The sequence below is a fragment of the Drosophila erecta genome, unplaced genomic scaffold, assembly GCF_003286155.1.
Source record: "Drosophila erecta strain 14021-0224.00,06,07 unplaced genomic scaffold, DereRS2 tig00000000-arrow-pilon, whole genome shotgun sequence".
Classification (NCBI taxonomy): domain Eukaryota; kingdom Metazoa; phylum Arthropoda; class Insecta; order Diptera; family Drosophilidae; genus Drosophila; species Drosophila erecta.
The window spans coordinates 18,396,633-18,422,666 of NW_020825194.1; the positions used below are offsets into that span (position 1 = coordinate 18,396,633).

General features: G+C 40.7%; 2 protein-coding genes across 6 annotated transcripts in view; one reads left to right on the forward strand and one right to left on the reverse strand.

Annotated features, from left to right (window-relative positions):
* The window catches only part of LOC6552814 (cell wall protein IFF6), a 54,511-nt gene that overhangs the window by 20,390 nt on the left and 8,087 nt on the right, over positions 1–26,034 (reverse strand). For 2 of the 5 annotated variants that reach the window (XM_026979931.1, XM_026979897.1), the window contains exon 2: positions 25,485–25,552. The exons of the other annotated variants lie outside the window; for them this stretch is intronic. In XM_026979931.1, coding sequence (XP_026835732.1) covers positions 25,485–25,487 — 3 coding nt within the window. In that variant the 5' untranslated portion in view covers positions 25,488–25,552. The remainder of the gene's footprint in view (positions 1–25,484; positions 25,553–26,034) is intronic. 5 annotated transcript variants of the gene reach the window in all.
* On the forward strand, positions 21,507–23,911 carry LOC6552813 (pyruvate kinase). Its single transcript, XM_026980015.1, has 2 exons — positions 21,507–21,676; positions 21,735–23,911. The coding sequence occupies exon 2, from the start codon at positions 21,906–21,908 to the stop codon at positions 23,805–23,807; it is 1,902 nt and encodes a 633-aa protein (XP_026835816.1). The 5' UTR covers positions 21,507–21,676; positions 21,735–21,905; the 3' UTR covers positions 23,808–23,911.

A 26,034-nucleotide genomic window follows, 5' to 3' on the forward strand; every position in this document is an offset into this window, starting at 1 on the left:
TTTATTGTTTCAATAACACATCATTTGCTTAACGAGGCACATGTTCAATACGCACATTGTGCATGCTGTGCACATTTTACACCAACTCTTACTGATCAATCTCCCACTAAATGCAACAAATTTAATAGCACCCGCAAACTTGGCAAGGGCATGAGAAATAAAGTTATTATTTCGTATGAGCGCCGTGCGGTGGAAAAAACAGAAGCGAGTGAAAATATTTCAACGATTTTGCGGTGCAGTTGCAACCTGGTTATTGTGTAGACTTGGTAATTTGCATGCCAAACGCAGCAGAAACAAGACAAGAAAAAAGCCAAAACAATAAACTACAAATTATAAAAAATGGCAAAGAAATGCGAGTGGCTAATAAGCAACATGAAAGAGCAGTGAACTTTGGCCCGAGGAAAGTGAAAACTCTGGTGATGTAAATGCAAAGCACGAAGGCGATTTTCGCCAGTACTCGTATTAAAAAATATATTACCAAGGTTCTTTAATCACATTTACGATCTGTCAACGTGAAAGTGCCCGCAAGCGATGCTTTTATTCTGCTCATTTATTAATATATTTTTTGATTGCGTTTTTTGTGACCTGAAGCTGGCACGTTTTCCATCATTAAAAATTATGATTGTGTCGTTAATGCAATGCTAATGAGATGCCATTACGGTTATGGCCCACACATTGCCAAAAAGTGAAGATTTCTCTTGGGCCATTGTGTCTACGCCAACTATGGTATTCTCGGTCTGTGGGTATAGCCCAGTTATTAGCCATGCAACAGCGTTGATAATTAACACCTTTCGGCGCACACACACTGCTTGGGGCACACACACACCTCGATACACACACATAGCCACTTAATTAATTGCATGGCCGACGTGCAAGTGACAACCACGTATCTTAGCCACTTTAAACGAAGGCGGAAGTGCGCGGCGCTTAGTCAGCAGCCAAGATGGCAGCGTTGACGCATGCAAATTATTCCACGAAAGACAACGAAAGCAACAGGAGGGCAGCGAATTAATAAATAAATGGTACTTATACTATAGTCAAGCACAAATGGGCATATTAGGCTAATCTGGAACTCTAACTAATCAATGGCCAGAACTGAAAGAGTTGCACTAAGTAAAAAGCATATAATATCTTACAACTTAAAAAGATTTATTTCCCAGAGCAACTTTATTGTTGTGTAAATAGTTTAAATAATTGATGCAATCCTCTTACTCCCACTATTATTTTGACCGCATCTGTTTAGGCAGCCCGTAGCCAACACTCCAAGGTATTTAATTTATTTACGAACCCTGCAGTGCGCGCTGATCGAGGTTCAACAAACTTGGTGTTGCAGGTTGCAGGTTGCATGGCCAAGTGGACAAACGGTGGCTGGTGGCTGGTGGCCAGTGGGCAATGGGCAATGGCAAATAGGAAAAGTGGCAAGTAGCCGGGCTAACCAGCCAAGCGGCCAGCCCAAGCACTTTGCTTATTAAAGTCCAACAACCGTCGTACATCAGGCGAAATTTATTATGATGATGTTGTGTGCATAAGGCCAGGTAAGAAAAACAATAATAATAATAACAACAGCAACACCAACACCAACACCGCGGCCAAGTAACAATGAGGGAAATTTATTATCGCTGCGGCATCGAATGCTTTTGGCTTTGGCGTTGGCTTCGGATTTGCTTATGTATGTCCGCCAGCCACCGCAGCCAAAGTTGCACATTTAACGGAAGGGCTGGCAATTGCACTCTGCACAAAAGACAATGCATTCAAAATGTAATTCTCCTCATTTTTTGTATTTCCGCCCAATTTTTCCGCCGAAAGGGCGAGCTCTGCGTTGGTGTTTGCTTTTAACCACAGCGCTTTCCATCGGAATGGGCAACGTGTCGCATAACCACCAGGGAAACGGGAAGAGCCCGAGGGCTTCGGCTGGCAGGAGAGATGGAAGTGGGACTCCTGACCACAACAAAGCTGTCCAGCGGCCACGGCAGATAGTCAGCAGGAATGGCCGAAGGCGATTGTGGTCAAGACACCTGGAACTTTTACAAGTATCCGCCGTAAGATGTAATATTCGAAGCTGCCATAACATGCATAGGTCGACTTTATTTTGTTTTTCGTAATTGAAAAATATTTATGGGATTTTTCCATATGTGGAAATTTACACTTTACGTTTTCTTTCAGTTTTATTAGTGCTATATGGGCTTTCGTCAATTTTATGCCGTTTTAACAGCCTATATATGTTAGATAAACATTCAAACCCATTTTTTAAACCTCCGACATAAACCCAATTTGCTTTAAATAACCCCTCAAGGTTTCCGCTTACAAACCCATACACCCACTTTTATGGTTTTTGCCTATCAAATGTATCCCAATTCTTATTTAGATGAAGTGATGTATGATAATCACGGACCCAACGCCTTTTTAACCATACTGTATCAAAGGTAATACTATACTATGCCCACAAGCAAAGCTGCAAAAAATATAAAATTATATGCCTGAAGGGGAAAAAATTGAGTTGCGGTTACATTATAAACGGGCGAATGAGCAACACCGCCACCAACTGCCTGAAAACCAAACCAAACCAAAGAGAGCTGTCAGTTGGCCGGGCCTCCAACCTCCAACGAAGGGCGCCAGTTGAAAATTTTGAACTGCCCGAGGCTTTTTTGTGGCCTTATACGAGATACCTTTACATGGCATACACAGAAAATACTTTCATAGTTTGAAAATAAACTAAAATTGTAACATCTTTTATCGTATTTTGTTCGATATTTTTGCTAGTGTTTAAAGAAACATCGTTCGTTGGTCCAAACTTCTTTGGCTGACCAAAGTTGGCATAGCGAAGATAAGATCTTGTATATTATTTTATTTATGCAGTAGTATAAATACAAGAGCTTGTGGAACAGCTGACTGAACGCCATCGAAAGAAGCTGAAAAAGCAGCTTGCACATTCGTTGAGAGCACTCTTTAAATGAACATAATGACTTTTGATTGCCATTTGCTTATTTGGAGCATTATTTAAGTTTCATTAACAAATACTAAATTGCTTTCGAAAGTACTGCACCGAGTGAGCACACGAATGACTAAGTGAGTATGTGAGTGAGTGAGTGAGTGAATGAATGAATATGAGCTCGCTATTCGCAGACAGCTGCGACAACGTTTGATTGACGCCGTGGCCAGTTGGCCAGTCAGTCCGAGGAGTTGGCCAAATGCGTTGGGTAGAAATTAACAGGCAACACTTTCGCTGGCATTTCTTTTGGCCCGGCATTTCTATAGAGATTTCACGTGCCAAGCCAAAGCCAAAGCCGGAGCCGAAGCCTCCGTTAAAAGACAGAAATATTCATTTCATTAAATTTAATATTTTCATTAGCAGACTTTCAGATTGCCAGACGGATCTGCGGATTTGCCAGCGGAGATAAGCCAATCCCAAAAGGGGTAAACCGCCACATTGCTGACATTATTGTGACGGCCGGACGGGGATTTATGTTTTAATTACCAACCTCCTTTAGCTTTCAACCTGATATACGAATAAACATAAAAATATATATCCCTTTCAGTGTAGGGTAATCAATTTCTTTACAATAATTTTATATTGTATTTTAAATATTTTTTATGAATAAATATTTTAAAATAAATATTATAACATTTCAAACACTTGTATAAATAACATTTGCCTGGTTATTTGTTTAAGAGGGATGCCAATTTGATCTTTCGGAATTATAGGGAAAATATGTTTCCTAAACAAATATTAAAAGCGGCAATAACTATGTTCCGACAGTAAGTGAAACATTCTTCAGTCTTTAATTAAGACTATTTTTACTACTTTGGCAAGTAACACATACATACATATATACACGCATGCATACATACATACATATATACATACATATATACATACATATATACATACATATATACATACATATATACATACATGTATACATACATATATACATACATATATACATACATATATACATACATACATACATACATACACCGGTACATACATACATACATACACCGGTACATACATACATACATACACCGGTACATACATACATACATATACCGGTACATACATACATACATACATACACCGGTACATACATACATACACCGGTGCGTACATACATACACCGGTACATACATACATACACCGGTACATACACTACACATACACTACACTCACTGCTCGTCCGGTAAGAAATTAGAAGACATGCCTTACAGTCCTCACCAGAACCAGTTGGGAATTATAGGGCTACAAGAACAAAATTTTCCTAAGCAAATATTAACAGCGGCAATACCTATGTTTTCCGACAGTAAGTTAAACATTCTTCAGGCTTTAATTAAGACAATTTTTACTACTCACTTATTTATATATATAAATATATATATTTATATTATATATTTATTATATATTTTATTTATATTTATTTATATTTATTTATATTTATTTATATTTATTTATATTTATTTATATTTATATTATATATTACAACCTGATAACTGAACGTGTGGAGATCTCTGTGACAGTCGTGAAAGGATAGGATAGTGGGGATCTGACGGATAGGAATGTCTGTCCACTTTCCCACCCAGATGTCTGCGCAAAATGTCAGTTAAATATAATGCTCGACATACAGCAGCATTTCTAAATTATACGCTATTAACTGCTTCACTGCCGCACTTGCATGTGTATTTTGCTTTCAACTAAGTTATTTCCGTTTGAAACAGTATGCTTAACAGGGTTGAAACGTTAACAACCCTAATAAAAGCAATTTAAATGTTGCAATTTATTATTAAATTATAATTACACACATCTAAGGCATTCATCACGTTTGCGAATTGTATTCTTGACCACTCAGATCAAAAAGCCCCTCTAAAATTTGGGGCGTTCACCCTGCCTCCGTTTTTCGATTTAAGATTGAAGATAACCGAAAGCCCCCGAAAAATCCCAGTTGAGCAAACAAAAAGCAAACAAGTTCGTATTAACTTTGATCTTTGTTACACAATCGAGCCCGCTGACGCAAGTATCGAAAATCAAGCACCGAAAATCGAAGAGGTAAAAGCCCGCTCGCATGACCAAGGAAATCGATGTTCGATTCGAGGCGACTTTGGCTTATACTCGTATGGCACGGCTTAGTTCCGGCATAATTTAGCACCAATTTCTATTTGCTTTTCACTTGGCTAATGGGATGGTGTTTATGCGCCAATATGGCTGGCACCAGGCAAAACAATTGCCCTGCCAAGAGAGCAGACCGGGCCAGACCAGAAAAAAGGTCATGGTAAAATTGGTAAGATTGAAACTGAAATTGCACAGCACTTAGAGCGCGAAAGTCGGCATTGTTGCCGCTATAAGTAGTATCTATCTATTCAGATACAATCGCAGAGGGACCAGCGGGACCAGCGCATTTAAACTTAAATTGCATTGCCATGGCAATTTTACAAATTTTACAAATGGCGCAGCAGCAGCAAAGCGAGAAATCTATTTTTTCCAGCGCCTCCCCAAAAGTTATAATTGCCCCAAGAAGGGGGACTTCCCTCCGAAGGACGCCAGCCCAGCGGAAAACTTTTCTATAATTTTTTTTATTTTTGGGCCCAACCTTAACCAATTTGGGGCGCGTGCGCTTTTTTTTTTTTTGGTTTTGTCCGCCCTCACTGCTCATTTCCAGCTTTTCTAATTGGCTTGACATGCCCCCATGGGCTTTTGTCCGCACTAACTGCACTTCGATGTTTGCGCTGCGGCCAGAGACGAATAGATTTGCATTTGCCACATCCAAGCAGCCGATGACTTAGGGCCCCACATATCGCATATCGTTCGATATCGTCCAAAACCCACACAAAAAGCCTGGCCAACAGCCAACTAGATTTGTGCCGGTTCAATGTCTGTGTCCATTTTCATTGGCAAATATTTCACCAGACTGTCAACAGGCGGAGTAATAAAAAACCCAAAGTAAAATTTTCACCCGTGCAATGGAGGTGCCAAGTTACTTCTCATATGCATAGAAAATGTGAAACTGTGAACGAAATAATGCCAGTGGAACATAAGTATCTTTATGTCTATTCTTCACAAATGTTCCTAATTACTGCGCACTTTTCCACCACCTTAGCTTTCAAATGCTTCGATTTGCTGATATCGATAGATAACCAATAATCTGGCATAACACTTGTGAGTTAGTTCGTATATATAGACCGCTTATCTATCGACTTAAAAATATATTTTTAGTTCCCCGACAGAGACAAAGAAACTTAGCTACTACCTATCTGAAATGCCATTACCAGTTTTTGGCTCAGACTGGCTCAATCAATACGACTTAACGGCTGAGCCGTGTAACAAAACTCCAGAGCCCAGTAGACGAAGCCAATTGTCCTCGAAACACAAAGAGTGGGAAAAACTGCGACACTTTTTGGCACTCATATAAAAATATTTAAACTTGACACTCTTTTGGCCATTGTCTATCCGTCTGACGTTGCCCCCGCAAAAGTCTCCTGGCAGTTGTTAGTGGTTTTTTGATACTGGCTGAGTAAATTTGCTTTCGGAGCAGACCCGACAATAATTATAACAGCGACTATATGGCAAGACAAGCAACTAAACTATGTTTAGGTTTCTCGCTTTTCTATGTACTTGGCTCAAGGTTCATGGCTTTATTAAATTGCTTTGGCTAAATGGAGGGTTCATTAAGTTGTTGGAGCTCCCACAGCGACCCTTTTTGGCATTGAAAGCATAGCCAATTCGTAAATGGGGGGAAACTTATTTCAAGTTTCTGCTGCTTTTTCCATTGATCGATTCCGCCTTTTGTTTTTTGGCACGGAAATGAAGCCAATTTAAGAGCAACACCAAAGCCATCCGATTGAAAATCTTCCCTGGCTTTGCTTTGCTTTTATTTCATTTGACCAAAAACTGGTTGCGCTACGTTTTAAGTATGTTTCGTAGAAGCATTTTTGAGTTGTCTTTGGTTTTATGGCTAAGTCATAAGCCAAGATCGCTGGGGGCATTATTCTAGCTGCTAATTTGAAAAGTGTACGAGCATCTAAGCATCTAAGCAGCCATGGCAGCCATAAATCACACTCCGCTTAGCCGGGCCAAGAATAACTGGCCCAAGAATTTGCGTTTAGAAAGTCATGGGTAAGATTTTGAGCAAGAAGCCAAGTCGCGTTCACTAATTAAAGAGACGGCACACTGTTACTCAATAAGCAGTAAATTTGAGGAACTTAAGTAACCGTTTAGTTTAATGGCAGCAATATTCAAAAAATTTCGAAAGTACCAATGGCAGTAAACCGATACTAAGGAATTGTACTACATACCATATTCGTAAAAGTAATGCGAATTTCACATTTTTGTGTGTTTCCGCGATATAAGTTGAAGTTTTACTACAGTGGGGTATGGTAAGTCTACGTATTTAAAATTACATACAAAATAAAGACATATTTTAAACACATAAAACCTACTAAACATAAACATATTATAAAACATAACTCATTTCCTAGCCAAATATTTCAAAATATGTATTTCTTCAACCGTTGTGCCACTGTGCTTTTAATAGTTCCTAGGCGGCGCCAGCAAATTTGTTTTTTATTTTGTTTACTGGCCGCAGGGCGAACGGCTACCAGAGCCCGAGGCTGGGCATAATTAGGAGCCTGGCCACTTGGCCATTTGGTCACTTCGTTTGCGATCTCCGCGTGGACTGAGGAGGACTCAAAGCCGTGGAGATGCCTTTCAGGTGCACTCGAGGAACGCACTTGCCGCATGAATTGCACTTATTCGGGACATTCGAGAGGCGAGTTAACCGGCGGATTGCGTTCATAAGCACTCGGCTAATGAGGCAGAAACAGCGCAGGAATGCCCAGCATTTCCATTAGCTTTATGTAACACAAGCACATTCAGCGTTCACCTTCATTGAATGTAATGTAATGAAATGGCTGGGGAACGGCCGCCAAAGACCTTGCTGGTTTTCAGTTTAAGCTGATGATGATGATACCGACCAAACCCAAGCCCAAACCCAAACCCAAACCCAAAGCCAAGTAAATCCAAGCCTATTAGAGAGGCGCTGTGGCATTTGCATGGCCGTGGTCGGCTGAATGCGACTATAATCGCCGCAATTGAACAGCGAGCGGCGGCTTTCGAGCCTTAGGAACTCAGATCTGCTGACAGGGGCAAATAATTTCGAGGAACACAAGCCAAAATAAGACTACCGGAGGAGAACAGCGGCTTTGGTTTAACAATTCAATTAGATGGGTTCACTTACAGTGTGCAGCTGGCATCAAATTGAAAGAGATACGAGGCAGCTGATTAGTTAGTTTCCCAGTCAGTTGGCCCAGCCTCGCAATCAAAAGGGCAAAGATTTGCAGATTATCTTTATATTTCTTTGCGCAGGGTTAATTTATCCAAACGGCCATCACAATTGACTCTGCATGCAAGTTCGGTTAGCTAACTTTATGCTTGTTACAAGCAATTAAATACTTCACAAGAAACACACTTTAAAGTTAAATACAGTAAACAGTTTCAGCCAATGCTAACCTTTTTAGCATCGAATTATACGTACATCCAAATTTAAGCAAAAAAGAAGGAATCAGCGTGAAGATAGAGAAGAACATCATATTCTTGGTCACGACTTTGTTGGCCAACACAATAGCATTTGATGATTTATAGAGTTTGGTCATAATAGGCCAAAAGCTGCATTTTGACAATTCCCCTCCCATAAATAATCGGCAATTTATTAATTTTCCAAATTGAAAATTACAAGAAACCAACTACAAGCAACTAATTAGACTAGTGCATGATAGCTGGCAGTAACCAGTTTCTTTAACTCATTGATAAAAATAACACAAACACACTTGGCTTACAAAAACAGTTAACAGATAGCTCCAAACATGGCCATGTGATGCACTGTCACTGCAAAAGCGCCATAAAAGACTTGTTTGCATGCTGGCCAGCCTCTAGACTTGGTTTTTCTATTTGCCAGCCGGAGAGCAGAAACTTGGCGAAAATAATATGGAAAAAAAGCAGGCACACACACACACCAGATATTCGAAAGGCTATTAGAGACAGAGACGGCGATTCAGTGGTTAGCTTTAAATGAGGACGACGACTAATATCCATGCCGATCGATAAATGCGGCCGCCAATAACTGGAAATACACATCAAGTATACGACGCGCTGACAACGACACATTTGCGGTTCACTGGGTATTTGGGGTGTGGAAGTCGAACTTGTTGGCTTGTCCGTCCGTTAATAGCTGGGCGCAGTCTCTAGCTGCTCAGCAATGTTTTCGGATGGGTATGGGCCAGTTAGGGGTTTGCCGTGCTTGGGACTGCGGTTAGCCGCCCAGTTTTCCAGGTTTTCTATTCTCCACTGCCACATGTCTCCGAGTTTAAGTGAAAATATTCCCTAGATGACTCAGGCACGAGTGTGTTGAGTCAGTAATATTCAGAAAGGTCTTGGTGGATTACAATGAAATAGGAGGTTTAGGATTGGTTATACTTTGGGTCCGGTCCTCAAGCCCCAGTTCAGTAAATTAATCCTATGGTCTACAAGTAAACGCACTAATTTACGTAATCCTATACCTATCTTATAACCCCAAATTGACACATATACTTGCAGCTCTCGATCAGATCATACATATTGATAGTCTTGATAATCTCCCCTCGTTATTACCTTATAGTAAACGCTGCGGGTTCGTTGACTCATTGAAAAGGCCATGGCTGTGCATAATTCATAATGAAATTGCATAGTACGTGGAAGCTTTCTTTGTGGAGGTCATAAATTTTCCGCTTTAACTGAGCTCCCATGCCAAGGGGACACGTTAGGCGGCGCCATATGGGCAAAGTCAAGCACCAAAAGCAAAAAAATATATATATATACGTACAGAAAAGGCCAAAATTGAAATACGAGCGCAAGAATATCGAAGTATCTGAGAAGCGGACAACAAGAAGATGTTGTGAGTAGAAGCCCAAGTAGTCAGCGAGCACAGACAAGTGGCTGCAAAAAAACTTGTCAAACTGGTAAAATTGGCCAAGCCAAAGAGCTACCAAAAAAAAAAGAACCATGGCATGTGCAATAAAAAAATTTCAAAGAAAACCTTAAAAATCAACGACAGCAGAGGATGCTGGCCACTTTTAACGACGATGACCTTGGCGACGGCTGCAACTTCGCTGGCAACTTGTTGCAAGCTAGCGACAGCTGGCATTGCAGACACCTGAGACATAGAGAATCTCCACCCGCTGCCTCCGATGCCCTCAACATCGAACACAACAGGTGCGGCCAAGAGAATAGCACCGAGCAATTGAAATGATACGCGTGGGAGCTTCATACAATCACTTAAGCTGATCAATGAGCGAAATTATTGAAAGATGGGTAAAGAAACATAACTTATAAGCACAAGGATGCATATATAACTCAATACGAAACATAAAAAGAGATTATAATGACTCTTATGCCGTAATGTTATTATACCACGATCCATACTTCGCTATTTGAAGCCAAACCTTTTTCCTTCTCTTGTATTAATAAGTTCTAAGGTTCTACGAATTTATGCTCAGCTGTGTATCCCCTACTTGAAGGAGTTACCTTCTTTTTTCTCATGCATTTTACGGTATATTTAGGTCGTTGCAACAGCAGCTGACTTGTTTACATCGGCTTTTCCCCAAAACGGCAGACTTTGCCAATAACTTGACTGTCTGACTGGCTGGCTGGCTAAATATAGACATAGACAAGCGTTTGGCCATGTTTCTGCTTGGATTTCCTGGCCAAACACAGCAGGCTACATCGGTCCGCCGTCGCCATCGCCATCATATCATCATCCTCATCCTCATCCTCATCCTCATCCTAGTCATCGTGTGCAGTATTTGATTTGATCAATTTTTGAAAAATACACTTTCATCCGTTTCCGTTTGGTGGGGAAGTGGCTTGTGGCCATCAGGCGGAGTTATTTCTTTGCGGATTTATCCTATTTGGGGCATGACACAAATTTGGCAAGCATCCACGTAAATGTGGTTTGAGTGAAGCTCAGTTTGTCTGGCTGGCGCTGCCTTGTTTTCTTGCCAGCAATTTAACAATTAAAAACACGCGCTCTTTTCGGCTTCCACCGGAGCGACCGTCATTAACTCGTTAATCCACGCGAAAATAATTTATTATAATTGCACATATACATTTTTGTTCATTTTCTGCGAATCGCATGAAACATAAAACGACAGCCAAGCTCCTTGGTCAGGCCCCGCTTGGTTGCCCAATAAAATGTGTAAGCCTTCTGAATACCCTGGCCCACAAAAGGGTATATAAAAGCAGGGAATTGCGATGCACTTTAAAAGAATTGTACACCTGAGGTGGTTTTGATTAACTATCTTTGTTTTTAAATTTTAGAGCTATTATTTTCTTTTACAACTAAAATTGAGTGCTCCTTTTAGTTTTGCGCACGTAGTTTGTATAACCGTTTTTATTACTACCTCATCCAATTTCAGTTTCCTATTAAATGTTAAGCAATCTGCAAAATGTTGATCACTTGACTCAATCGGAGATCTATTAAAGCAACGAGCAATAAAACAAGTCTTGCTGTAAACAAGTTTGGATTTCTAATTACACTCAAAACGAGGTTTCCCATACCAGATTCAGATAGGGTATTTTCAAGTCGACTTGGAACATGTTCTTTCTTACCATCATGACGCAAGCCTATTTTATTCTTGCCAGTATGACACAAGACGGAAAATCGTTAACTCACGTTGCATTGTGAACTCACCTGCAAAAAAGAGAGATATGATTAGGTTCAAGATAAATAATTAAATTTACGATAAAATTCTTTCTGGGTAAAAATTCTCTTATAAATAACCTTTTGCAATCATAACTTGATTAGATTGAGAACGATCATTTGCGATCAATGAAACTGCTGAAGATATGCTCAATTTCCAGGTTACCAACTATTTGGCTTAACATTTTCTTACAGCCCACTAACCATAACAAAACTTGACGTATAAAAAGAGCTCATGACTTTTACAGGATCAGCATTAAATGCCCGATACACATTCATGACGAATGGTTTTCCATAGCCGACAAATATCGTAATATCTAGACATTTATGATGCCAAATTGTTTACAACAGTTGGCGGCGTATACATCAACATCAAATGCTGCGCAAGACAAAGCACATTTTTGGCAAAAGGCCAAGGGAGATGGAGAAACTCTAGGAGGAACACACTCCCAAGTCCGTGCACATTTCAATTTGGCAGCCGGTTTGCATATAAGTTATAACATAGACGGATCATTAGGCAGCTGGCCAGGCAGAGCAACCGAGCACACACTCTGGATTTGTTATAACGCCGAGCTAACCAAGTGTGTGTATACAAACAAGCATACGTATGTATGGGAGGCGGTGTGTGTTTGGAGAAAGTCGGAAGCTCAAGGCACAAAACAGCTGAAAAGCTGAAGAAGCTGAAGAAGCAGCCACCGAAGACCCCATGATGATGGAGATGATGATGTTGCTGAATCCCAATCTGAATCTGTTGGCAAACAAAGCGCAAACAGCGGCAAAGTTAATCTTGGCCAATAAGTGGAGCACTCACACATGTGGCCATTGGACATTGGCCATTGGCCATTGCAGTTTTTTGCATAACCAAAAGCTCCGTTGAACCGAAACTCATTTGTAAAATGTGCATGACCATTATTTTTAATTGAAAATGAAAATGAAAAATAGAAAGCAAAACCAAATAGATCCCAACAAAATGAAATACAATGCAAAAACATTTGTTAACTCTTGTGGTTTTAATTAAAAATCGAGTAGTCTGGTCATTTTTCAAGTGTCATGTCTGTATTACCACTTCATCTGGGCGGGGTCAAATCTTTCCTGAGCTCCCACGCCCAGTTAAATGACGCTTTAATTGCAATAAAAACCAACAGAAACGCTGCTTACGGGAAACAACTTTCCGAAGAATAATGGGAAAATAATGCCTCTAATTATCATTAGTAAGTAATTTTAAAGACCTCGGAAAGAACATCCAACTATGACGTTCCAGAATCTCGCCAAAGAGAAAACCAGCCGCCGAAAAATAAAAAAAACACGTAAAACAAAGACATGAAGGCGAGGGAGGTGGTACTTCCTACTCCCACAAACGGTTGTCATTAGTCAGAACAGAGGCAGCAACCTCAGCCACAACCGCAGGAGATATAACGTTGCAGTGGCACCAACCCAACGGCATCGGGAAAAATAGAAAGCCGCCGCGGCGAGAAAGCCAAAAAGAACTTAACACAATTTACACTCACGAACGCTTTTCCTACTTAAGCGTAAGAACTGGAAAATTATCTGCGGATTCGAGTGTATATCATCTATGTGTGCGTGTGTGTGCAGATGACAACCGCAAGTGGGTGTGTGTGTGTGAGTGTGCTTGGTGCAGCTCCAATTGCGAATTATCGCACAGATACACAAATGCCACCGACCGCGAAACCCAAAACGAGCTCACGTACGCATTTCCCAGCTGGAAAAGTATTAGAAATAGGTACTGTCACTGCCACACATTTATTCGATGTAATTCTAAAAATCCCACTAAAGCTGTATCGAATAACGCGGATATATAAATATTATGTCATTTGACTGCGGTGTAGAGGTCTTGAAATATCAGAACAAATATTGAGCGGGAGATTGTGGTTGAAAGTAGTGCAAGTCAACAAAGATATTATCCAATGGATGTCCTTAGTATAATTATTAATGCTAACCCGTTTTTAAATAATGCAGAATCTGATGCAGAATCTAAAGTATATGTATTCAACATCTAAAATCTCTCCCCGAAGAATAGAATAGCCGGATCTACAGTGCGTTCCTAGCAAAGTACCAAAGAAAAGTCATGGAGAAATCTCGGTTATGAAGCGCTAATGCGCTCAATTAACCTGCACAGCTCCAATTGCAGTTGCATTAACTATTAATTTTCTCTTTCATTGTTCTGCTCTCTGGGCCAGTCTTAACAGTCTTAAATGTAATTACAATCGTTCTGATGATGATCGGTCGGTCGGTGTGTCGGTGGGTCGGTTGGTCACACATGCGTAGAGATGCGTTGCGCTCGAGTATCTAAAAGATACACACACTAGATACTACACCACTTCTTGGCAATTAAGAGTGTGAATTTTAAGCCATAAAACTGTTGCAGCAACGGTTGCCCGACGTTGCTCGTTGTCATTGTTGTAGTCGCTGTATCCGATTTTTTTCGGGTGAAAGTTTTGTTCTGAGCGACCTAAAGATGCTGTTTTTGTTACAGATTTTTCTTTGCCTTTATTTTTTGTATGTCAGTTGGGTCTGAACAATTTCCTAGACATAATTAGCTCACTCGCATATCTTATCGTGGCGAATAGTTCACATGAGCTGGCTCAAATCAAATGAATCTACAAGCTCGTAGAAAGTTCCAAAGTATCTGCCAGATACCAGTCGCAGCAGCAGGAGAAGCGAACGTTGCCTGAGTAAACATCTTAATTCACAATAATTGCGCAAATGAAATGAAATTGAAAAGCTCGATGGAGAATGCTCGATGGTTAATGGTAACCAATTCGGCAGACAGGCCCTCCGATTGCCTGTTTGCACAGAGAGAAATATCTTGTTTATACATAAAGTATGACAAAACTATGTTCTTTTATTCACTAATAGTTAACTAGAATGGCTTATCAAAAAGAGTTGCTTGGAAACCGAGTTCATTACATCTATCTGCTGTTGATTTCTGTGCCATCTTGATTGGGTTTCGGTTGTAGCTGGTTGTTTTTCTGAGTGTGCCTAACCTGAGTGACTGACTGACTCAGTGAGCAATCCGAAAGTGCAAACATTCAACACTGGTGGCACCAGCTGGACGACGATTGCCTCGCGGACAAGCGCAACCATCAGCGGATTGCGGAGTCGCGTCTGTTTCTAATTTGGTTTTTTTTCCCAGTTTTTCTTTTTTGGGGCGTGCGGCGGTGGCTGGAGCACTATTTGCATGGCCTGGCACACAATAGACAGAGTGGGAGAGCAGGTGAAAAGTGTCCGACAAAGAAAACAAACCTCGGATCTGTTGAATGGCGGCTGGCAGTGGTGGCACTGGTGGCACTGGTGGCACTGGTGGCAGTATCCAAACCCGTACCCCTGCCCTGTACCCAGTGCAATTTCATAATGGCGTCGTCAGGCCAAGATCGCTGACGACATTACAGTTAGCCAAGATGCATCTTGGCCCGATTGCAGGCCCAACTGCCTTATTTTCAGTGCCTGGTCGGTCTGCTTCGCTCTTTTTCTGTACTTTTTTGGTTGTCTGTCTGTCTTTCTGTCTGGGGTGCCTATCTGTTTGTCATGCCCTTTCCAAAAAAGGTTGTCGCTGGCTTTTAGCAGACATCGCACAGATCATACATTGGGCAATTTAAAAGCAATTTGAAAACCTTTGAACTCGCATTTGGCGTTGTCAAATTAAGTTTATCGTAAATTGAAAATTGACCAAAAATGATTAGCCTTTTAAATTGACTTGAACATTAGGTAGGTTGGAATAAATTTAAAGCTATTTAACAATTTTCTTGAAAATATGAATTTCCAAGACAGCATTTATGTGTTTCTTTGAACCTTTTAAAGCTAAAAACATTGGATTACAAACGGAGGGAGGGTATTGAAATTTCTAAGCGCTTTTCAAACATTTTCTTTGGCTAGCAATCAGCTATCAATTTTTTTTGTTTCTGTTGTCTGGCCAAAATATGATCAATTGTAGCCATGGTTTTTTAGTGGCTGTTGCGCTAGTGTGGTTGTTGCTGCCACAATTGTTGCAGTTGTAGTTGTTGTGAGTCGATCTTTGGAACAATAAGCGAATATTGTTCGCAAATGCGAAATAATAATAATGTTCAGCACTCAAAATTGAGCCATGTTACCGCATCGACAACAGGCGGCAGTTGTTGCCGATGTTGCTGGTGTTGCTGCTGCTGCTGGCTTTTGCAAGTTGCAACAATAATTGAGCTCTTGGCTTGCTTTTGGTTTTTGTCTAGTTTTGTAATTGCCATGCAAAAAGGAAATACAAACGGACAGCTTCAATGCATTTGTAATTACATTTAATTGCAACAATTATTTAAAAATAAAAAATCACAAAACCAAAATTGGCCAGCAATAAAAAATGGTGTGGTATCAAATGTAGAGCTCCTTAAATCTGTAAAAAGCATGTGATGTTATTAAAAACACATCATTCTCAATCAGTGAGGAGCGAAAATAAAGTTTTGCTAACAATCAGAACCAACAAAAAACCAGACTTAATTAAGATCTGCTTTTTGCTCTAGAAATGAGGTCATCCTCATATCCGCAACGGCTGTCAATTTGCGTTTGCCTCAGTCGGATGATGAGGTATTACCCAGGTAGGTCTCAGTGTCATAAAGTTTTTGCCATTCGGTGGCATTGGCCCAAAAGGCCCCGCTGGCAACACGCCACAAAACGTCGGTGAGGTATTATTAATTAAAAGGGAAATGCTGCCGCTGGCCAGTCGTTAAAAAGTGAGTAATAAAGGTGTTTCCTTCTTTAACGACAAGCTAATAGACACTGCAAGTCACTATCTGGATATTAAATAAAAACGAAAAATATAACAAAGTAATTAGCCTTAGGGACTAAGGATCGTTTTATTAGCAGATTGTTCTGTATTGCAGAGAACGGGTTTTTACTGTTTTCTATCCCAACAAAAAAACTATCAATAAACTCTTTTTGGTGTCTTGAAGTGACCCAACTGTATGTGTATAATAAACAGCCACAACACACTTATTCATATCAAATGACACGGAACCCATGACCATTTTATATTCATAAACAGTGACGCAGACAGCTCTATAAGAAGGTCTATTTTTGCCGCGGAATGTATCTATATCAGTCTAGCCGAAATGCCTACGCGTACGTTCATAAATGTGCCAAAAAATAAAAGAGCAATATCGAAAAGTATCAAAAGTAAAGCCATTCAAGAAACCTATTCAAATGTTTATGTGACTTTAATTACGTGACAGCGCACTTGGAATGAAACAACATTGAAATCCTATTAAATATGTATGCAGTTATGGCCGCAGCACAGACACAAGTGTAAGCGATTGACACAGATACTCGCACCCTGAGATACACAAATACATCCACCAATTGTCGGATAGTTGGAGAAATAGAGAGGGCGCTCTAAACATCCAAACATGGACTCACTAGCGAACCATAACCAAAAACCAAGTTTCGGAGGTGACGCAATTTACAAATAGTTGCGAGCGCAAAATTTGTATTTGCACACAAAATTCTACAAATACAAATAACATTCGCCCGGTGGCCGTAGCGGCAGTAGGTAACAGTATCTTACGGATACATATGTGCAGAGTAAAGCGACTACACGGAGAGAAATGCAAGTCTAAATTGATCTCAACTGGGTACACAAGAATTCCCAAGCCAACCAAATAAAAACCACCTTTACCTTTAAGCAGAATATGATTTTTCAAATATTAATGTATTACGATTAAATTAACTTGTTCGAATGTTTAAATAAATAGAGCAGCTTTTCCGAAGTACCAAAGGTAGCATTGGCTTGCCAAGACCTGGACAAGCAAACCCAGTCCGCCGTTCAAGTGTCCGTCATCGGATTGAATCGCATCGAATCGCATTGAATCGCATGTGGCAAGGTGTAATTTACCCTTCAATCAATGCGCAGCAAATCAGTTGGCAATGTGCTGTGCGCAGGCGCACCTCGATGGATCCCCCCTCGCTTTCCGAATCAGTTGGCAGCACATTTGGGTTAACAATTGGTTAACTGTATACCGGCCATATCGGGGCTTGTGGCTATATTTATATAGCTGCACATGTCTGTGTGTGCCGAATGACTAACTGGGCGCAAGGTGGTTTTTATACTCGCTTAAAAAAGCATTAAAACTTGTGTGGAAGTCGGCAGTGCAGGAGGAAAGCCAGCTACCAAAGATACTATTTGGTATTTATGTATACAACATAAGTGACTAATCGGATTTCTATGAGGGAGTTGCCTTCCATATTTGAGAGCTGCTCGATAAATATGATAGTAAATCATATCGTAATTTTAGGCCAAGTAGGGGCAAACTACTAACATTACTACATTTTATTAGCTTCCCAATTCGTAATAAATTGATTTTAGGCAAAGTACATCCATTCACTCATAAGTACTCATAAAAGCACTTCCTTATAACCCCTCAAATTTACGAATTATTTTTAACTAATATCTCAATATTAACGTATTGCCACATCAAACCCGAATGATAAATTATAATTAATTATTTTATTGTCAAAACATCGTTTACATTTCCTCATTCGGTCAACTTTAGACCACCTTTTTGCGTTAACTGTTTGGCTTGCTTTAACGCACCGAGTTAACCAAAAATACAGTAAAGGAAAAAAATCACAGACAATGAGATGTTGATCATGTTGTAGTTGGCAGGTTAACAAGCAACCCGAGCAGCCTTAGGTGTGTATTTATGTTGAAAATATCTGAGGCGAATTGGTGCTTCCTTAATTTACCATGTTAATTGCTCAAATTAACACGCAGATAAATCGAGAGACAAGTCAACAAACCCGACCGTCGAGTCAACAACTTGGTTGCGCTTCAAGGCAGCCAAGGAAATCGTTTCCTTTTGGCCAATGGATTGGATGGATGACGGCCAAACAATGCGTCCAGTTTGGACAAACATTTTCAGCAGCAAACCCATTTCATGCCCATTCCAACTTCCCACGTTGCACGGCAGGTAGCCGCAAAAACTTGTAGAACGTGCTGGTAAAAATGGTAAAAATAGCCATGCAGCAGTTTGAAGCAACAAATTTTCAAGTTTAAATCTAAATGTGGCAGTAAATCGTGCACGGCCGGCAACGAAGATGAAGATACTGCCAAAGTCCAAGCTCCAAGAAAGCCCGGCTCTTAGAAATTAGAAGCGTGCTGAGGGCAGACTGTCTGGGGATTGTAATCATAGTTGTAATCAGTTTCTTGAATGGGGTCACTTTGGCCCAATAATGAACCGAATTTCCACAAAATGTTTGTCACACTTTTGACATTTTGCACGACTCGCTCGCTTGTCGACCGAAAATAGTTCCCAAAATAAATGAATCGGGAATGAGAATTAAGACAGCGACTGCCATTCACTGAGCACGCAAACTCGCCACAAATGAAATGCAGTTCGTCTTGCTCTGTTGTACAATGCGGCGTATGCGCAATGTCTGGCGACAAGCAAGTTTGATTTCAATTTACGTAGCTGCGGTGAAGTCGAGTGGCTTATTACTCCCTTAACAATTTTTTGGGAGTAATCAAATACACATATGTTCAATTGAAAGATTGAAAACATTGTAGTATATGACCACCAATTATAATTTATATATAGAAAATAATATATATAGAAAATTGTTTTATATGGTTAATATAAATATAAATTAAAATATAAAAAATATCAATTTTTACTCGATTAATCAGAAATCTTAACAATATTCCGAAAATATTTTTAAAGCAGTAAAGTATTGACTTTTAAACTTAAGAGTAAAGGAAAGTGGGGCGCGACTTTTAAGTTCACAAGTGCTCGCAAGAGTTAAGTGTCGTCAAAAAGGCAAAGAGTATAGAAAAAGAGCAAGGGTGCCATCTGGGAAACGAAGAATCATCAGACCGGCATTCGGCTGGTTGTTAAATTTAAAACTTTAATGTCATGCACGAAAGAAAATGTGTGGAAAATGCATTTGCGTGGCCACCACCACATGGCAACACACGAAATCATCAGCTTGTTGACAGGAGGGGGAAAACATAAAATTGAAGAAAATAAAAAACGGCAGCGCGAAAATATCTCAAAACAAACAGATGCAGATGCAAATGCAGATGCGGCGAAAAGCGGGAGGAAAACTCGAGAAAAGTGCACGTAAACAAAGATAGGCAGAGGCAGCTGAGCAGAGAAAAAAGAAACAATATTTCCGCATTCCTCGCCACAAGCAAACCGGGCAAACATACGAGTTACGATATTTGACAAAATTTCGTTTCAGCGATGAGATGCAACTATCGGGGCAAGTCGCTCATCTAACCCAAATTCGTTAGTTTTTATTACTTTTATTGCATTTATGAAAATGGCCAAATCAGCAGAGCCAGAGCGGCAGAAAAAAAAGTTCGGTGCCAGCGAATCTGCAACTCGTTTCGATTGGAAAGTGTTGCCAATTTGCTCAACGACGATGGTGACTTTAATTGTGCGCTTTATTAGCGCAATTTATGCCCCGACTTGGCTCAATGCTCCCATCGACAAACCAGCGGCTCGTGCTCTGCACTTCGACTCCAACTCCATTTAGTTTCGAGCCAGCTCTTGATTATTATTTCTCAGTCATTGCAATTTCATCTAATTTACGGCAATTACACTCCAAATTCAATTGTTACGAAATTATGATGATTTATACACTCTGACTCCCGGCATCCATCCGTCCACGTACGTGAGCCCGAGCGATGTCCGTCGAGAAACTCTTCAATCCACCCATGGATCAGCGCCATAGAAAGTAGAACAGGGCACGAGAGTGAGAAAAGCGAACCGAACAATGGCAAGGCAATGACAAAAAAACACAACACACAAAGCACACAACGCAAGCCGAAAATGAACACTAAAAATGAACAGCAATCAACCAAAAGTTAAACGATAAACTATACCCATTATCTGCCGAATCAGGGTATAACCTGCTACGTTAGCATTATTCTAAACTTTAGGACTGAAGTCCAATACTTGGTGCAGTTTGAACTAAATAAAACTCCCACTTATATAAATAATTCATATTTATAATTCAAGAAAGGAAAGCCGCAAACGCAATTACTTGGTACTCAACAGTCGTGACGAAAAATCCGCACGCCGTACTTATTATACGAAAAGTCACATGACAATCGTAGCCGAGTTATTATAATATTATTATACGACTCAATTTGCAAATAAATAAAAAGTAAATTGAAGTATATATAAGCATGTATTATCGGCATTGTGCCATTTCCCAGGGGCGGGTGCAGGGGGGTGCTTACATACACACATGTGTGTGAATTGTCGAATGTGCGAAATATCACAAGTCAGAAATACAAAGAGTACGAGTCGAATGAGTATGGGTATGAGTCGAATGTTAGACAACCAACCAAAGTGCAAACAACGGTCTTTTTATTTAGCTGTTTTTCAGGACCCCAAGGTTACAACTTGCCCACTATATCTTTACTGCACTCTATTATTCAGACAGCTGTGGCAAATGCATTCGTGTTCTAGGCAAACAACACAATAACTGCGATGCGTTTGGCAAATTACGCAAATGAGTGATTCAGTCATTCATTTGAGGGAGTGTTAAAACAGAATTGAAATTCTGTTTCAGAGTGAAACATCGGCTGATATGAGCTCGCGGCAAAACAAACAATAGAGTATAATGAACGAAATTCGTTTTGGTTTCGAATGTAGGTTGCGATAAGGTTGCACCTTTTCAAGGTGCGCTCAAACTAGTTGTCTGAGTTATATCTAATGGAGGTCCATTAAAAAGTATTTAATGCAGACATTCTATCTCCGCTTTGATCGTAATTGTTTAGCCTTAAAGTTCAGATTTTTATTAAATTTCGTATATATTTTGTTCGCATCACCCAAAATTTTTTCAAAATTCGAAAATACGCCGCATATTTTAGTCAGAGGGCCAGCCTCTGCGCTCTGTCACCATGTCCATATTTTCCATTGAGCCCTAGATTTCGCTGCTATGCCGACAAATGCAGAAGGGAGACGGTGCGACTGTGGGTTTCTAATATTTAAATCACTTATCTCAACGATCAGTCTTCGCTAGGAACCTAAGAAGTTCCGGCTGGACCGTGGACCCTACCTTTCCCAGCTGGACTACCAATCTCGCCTTCAGTTCCAAGCACCAGCTCTGAGGTTACCCCTCACCAGCATTATATGCACCATTGGACCCTCATGCATCCAGCCCGAAGTTCTCCTTGCACTTATTCATGCTGGGATGAGGGTGGTGCGATTGGACTTTTCCCAAGGCACCCACGATTGCCACTGTCAGGCAATCCAGGCGGCTCGTAAAGCCATCTCCATGTACGTGGAGGAAACGGGTCTACCCCGGAGCTTGGCCATTGCTCTGGACACCAAGGGCCAGGACTTACCGGCGGACTTAGCCGCCTTAACCGAGCAAGACAAGCTGGACCTGAAGTTTGGCGCGGATCAGAAGGTGGACATGATCTTTGCGTCGTTCATCCGCGATGCCAGAGCTCCAAAGGAAATTCGCCAGGCACTGGGTCCATCAAGTGAGCACATGAAGATCATTTCCAAGATCGAGAGTCAACAGGGTCTGGCGAACATAGATGAGATAATCCGCGAATCCGATGGCATAATGGTGGCCCTTGGAAATATGGCCAGCGAAATACCACTAGAGGCTGTGCCACTGGCGCAGAAATCGATCGTGGCCAAGTGCAACAAAGTGGGAAAACCTGTGATCTGTGCCAACCAAATGATGAATTCAATGATAACCAAGCCTCGTCCTACTCGCGCCGAGTCCTCTGATGTGGCAAACGCAATCTTCGATGGCTGTGATGCCCTCGTGTTGTCCGATGAAACGGCCAGGGGTAAGTACCCGGTGCAATGTGTGCAGTGCATGGCCAGAATCTGCACCAAAGTCGAGTCGATTTTATGGTATGAGAGCCTTCAGAACAACCTCAAGAGGGAAGTCCGGATCAACGCCGCCGATCACATCTCGGCGGTGACCACGGCAATTGCAGAGGCGGCTACGGTGGGTCAGGCTCAGGCCATAGTGGTGGCCAGTCCGTGCTCCATTGTGCCTCGAATGGTCAGTCATATGAGGCCGCCGTGTCCCATCGTGATGCTCACCGGCTGCCCACATGAGGCTGCTCAATCCGTGCTCTTTCGGGGCGTTTTCCCACTCCTCGTCAAGGAAATGGTTTACGGCAGCCTAAACTACTGTCGCATCATGCAATCGGGCCTAAAGGTACTGGCCAAGTTGGACATCCTGGAGCCAGGCCAAAAGGGAACGCTGGTGCTGGTCAATGCCATGTCGTTAGACAAGCTCACCTTCCGGCTGTTCACTTTTGTTCAGCCAACTGAGGCAGAGCGAGAAGAAGAACGCTGCCGAAAATTGGCTCGAAAGCAGCGATGCAAGGAAATGTCTATAAGTAAATCCTGTTCAAATCTACAGATCAGTAAGCCTGAAATATCCATGAAGCCCAAAGAAATGGAAGAATGTCCTACGCCCGAAAGAACCTCGAAATGTTTACAGCTGGAAAAACAGAGCGAGCAGAAACGGAGCGAAGATTTGCCAATATCCGTAGAAAAGGAAAATATCTGTTCAAGAAAAGAATGTCCCAGAAAGGACGACTTGACTTTGAAATGCCTCCAGCTGAAGAAAGAAAGGCAAGCTCAAACGGAAGCTGAGATGAAAAAGCTCAAAAAAGCCGAAGATGGTCGAAAAAACAATAAGGCGGCTAAGGATAGTCTTAGCCTTAAGAAAGAAGGCGATAATGCCTTGAGATGCAGTAAGCTGAAAAACGGAAGTCCAAAGAAGGATAAGTGCAGGGTAGTCAAAATTCCGGGGACATCCGAAGAAAAGGATAATTATAGCCCGAAGAAAGAATCTCTTAGGAAAAACAAAAGGACCTCCAATCTAGAAAAAAGCGAAAATAAACAGGCAGAATATGCAAGCACAAACCCTGAAGAGTTGGAAAAGTCCTGGGATATTGTACTCGAAAACTGCAAGACAGTAAAACTCCAAAACTGCATGACAGTCAAACTCGAGAACTGCAAAATAACGAATCTTAAAAACTGCAAAACGATCAAGCTCGAAAACTGCAAGCAGCCGAGCAGACATAGGAAAACCACGGATCGTACTAAAAAAGTGTGAGGGTGTATGATGCAAGTATGAAGATACAATCGTTTTTGTGTCAAGGGTAGAATAGCCGTAAGAACGTTCTCTACTGATTAATAAAGGCGTGTTCACAACATAAATCATGATGTGTATAAAAAGTGAATGGTTGTGGCAGAAACTCATTTTTGAAAAAGAATTCAGATACGTTTTAGAAATTTTTTAGTAATATTGTGAGATATATCTCAAGCCATTGCAATACGAAAACGTATCCAATTAGCTTTGCTCTCCATTTTGTCCTGCTATTTTTACATTTCCAGATAAAGCAATTATCAACGAAAAGAAAACAAAAGTCAAAGCGGAACTGGAAAATAAAACAGTGAAAAAGAAAGGCAACCAATTGGTTTGAGAACTTAATTAACCAACGTTTGGTTGCGACAAGTTACGTTTTGAGTTTTTGTTTAGTTAATTTAGCTGGAAATATGAAATATACGAAGCTTTGGCGACAAATTTCACCGAACAAAAAAGCGGAAAAAGGCCGAATCAAACAATAACATAAAAAGGGTACAAAACGCAGTCATAACAATTAAAAATGCCAACACAGCCGTGCAAAAGTCAAACAAAGAGGGCAGAAGCACACACACGTAGTACCATACACAGTTTCACAGATATGAAGTGAGTGGTATACAATAATAATTGCTATATAGCGCACCGACTTAGCCGGGAAGTTAAAGACTTAGCATGGAAATGCCACAAGTTGAATAATATGGTATATAAGACAACCAGAGGGGTGTGCTTTCAACCGAGTCAAGACCGTGCATAATCAATCCGAAATGAAATGAATGACACAAGTGAGTCGAACAGAACCCGGCTGAAGTAATAACAGAGTCTTAGGAGCTCTAAACGAAGTCCCAGCTGTTGGCTGGCATAGAAATTACCGTCTAGTAACAATTAAAAATTAACCACTAGTTAGTTATATTCTTAATTAACAAGATAAACATAGTGAGAGCGCGGAGGGGCGAAAAGAGCGCTGTCTTGGTCATTTTGAAGCTTGTCTATGTAATTAGCTAAGTAAATGCACAAGGTTACAAGGGGGGTGGCCCCCATTTGTGGCAGAGCAGAAAAGTGCATTGCGAAAAATATACATTTATATTTTTACATAGTATGCAGGCCGGGACTGGGGTGGTATGCGATCAGTAAATAATTCGTGTTGGGCAAGGTTATGACGGGAATGCGGGTGCATTAGAGGTGGTTGAACTCAAGCCTTCATTAGAGAAACATTATTTAACATTATTAAACCCAATTAAATTACAAGCACTGAGCAGCTACTAATATATTTATTGCTGGCCATATACTTCCTCAAATAATACATTTGTTTTCCCTTCATATTGATATCTATACTAAATACAGAATTATACTTTTTGTAATACTGAAATCGTATTGTATTTATGTATAGGTATACCCTTTTGTTTTGTAAAGGGTAACAATATTTGTTACAATTGGTAGAGCAAACCATCAAAAGTTGTTCTCAAATCACCTAGTTCTCTTGGGGGAAACCCCCCTTTTCCACTTGATTTATTACAGAATCATATGGAATCAATCGGTTCAAAGCAATTTCAACTTCCGCTAGATGTTTGAGAAAACTGATGTGGCAGACATTCAATTTATCAAGGCCCATTTGGGTTATACAAACTATGTAGGATTGAAGATACGCACCATTTATCTAGTTAAATCTCATTTAAAACGGGTCTCAGTTAGAATGTTGAAATCGCTATGCAGCATGCCTGTTGGTTGGTTGTTCGAAAATGAAAATTGATTAATCCAAATGAATGAGCTGCGATGTCTAAGTGGGTTTATTTCGGTTTAATTTACTGATATTTTCGACTGTGGAATCATTTGATTTCTCTGATACGGTCACCAGTCACATTTCATTTTCTTTCCATTTTTTTTTTGCCAACACACGGAGATAAATATTTTTCGGTTTTGCTACGGGGGCTTTCGGGTTGTTGCGTTTAAAATTTCACTTTTAGTGCCGGGGTTTCGTAATACCTCGGCGTCAGAAACTAGATATCTTTTATTGATTTATTTAGTATGCAAAAAGAGAGATACGCGATCTCTTGGGTTTATTTTTTTGTATTGCAAGCGAGCTGCCTTAATTATACCGAACCGAAAATGTAGAACGCGATCGAAGCGCGTCTTCGCAGCACACAATTGCAATTCACAGACACTTAGGCACTCGGGTGGAGAATAAAGGTTGTGAAGTGAT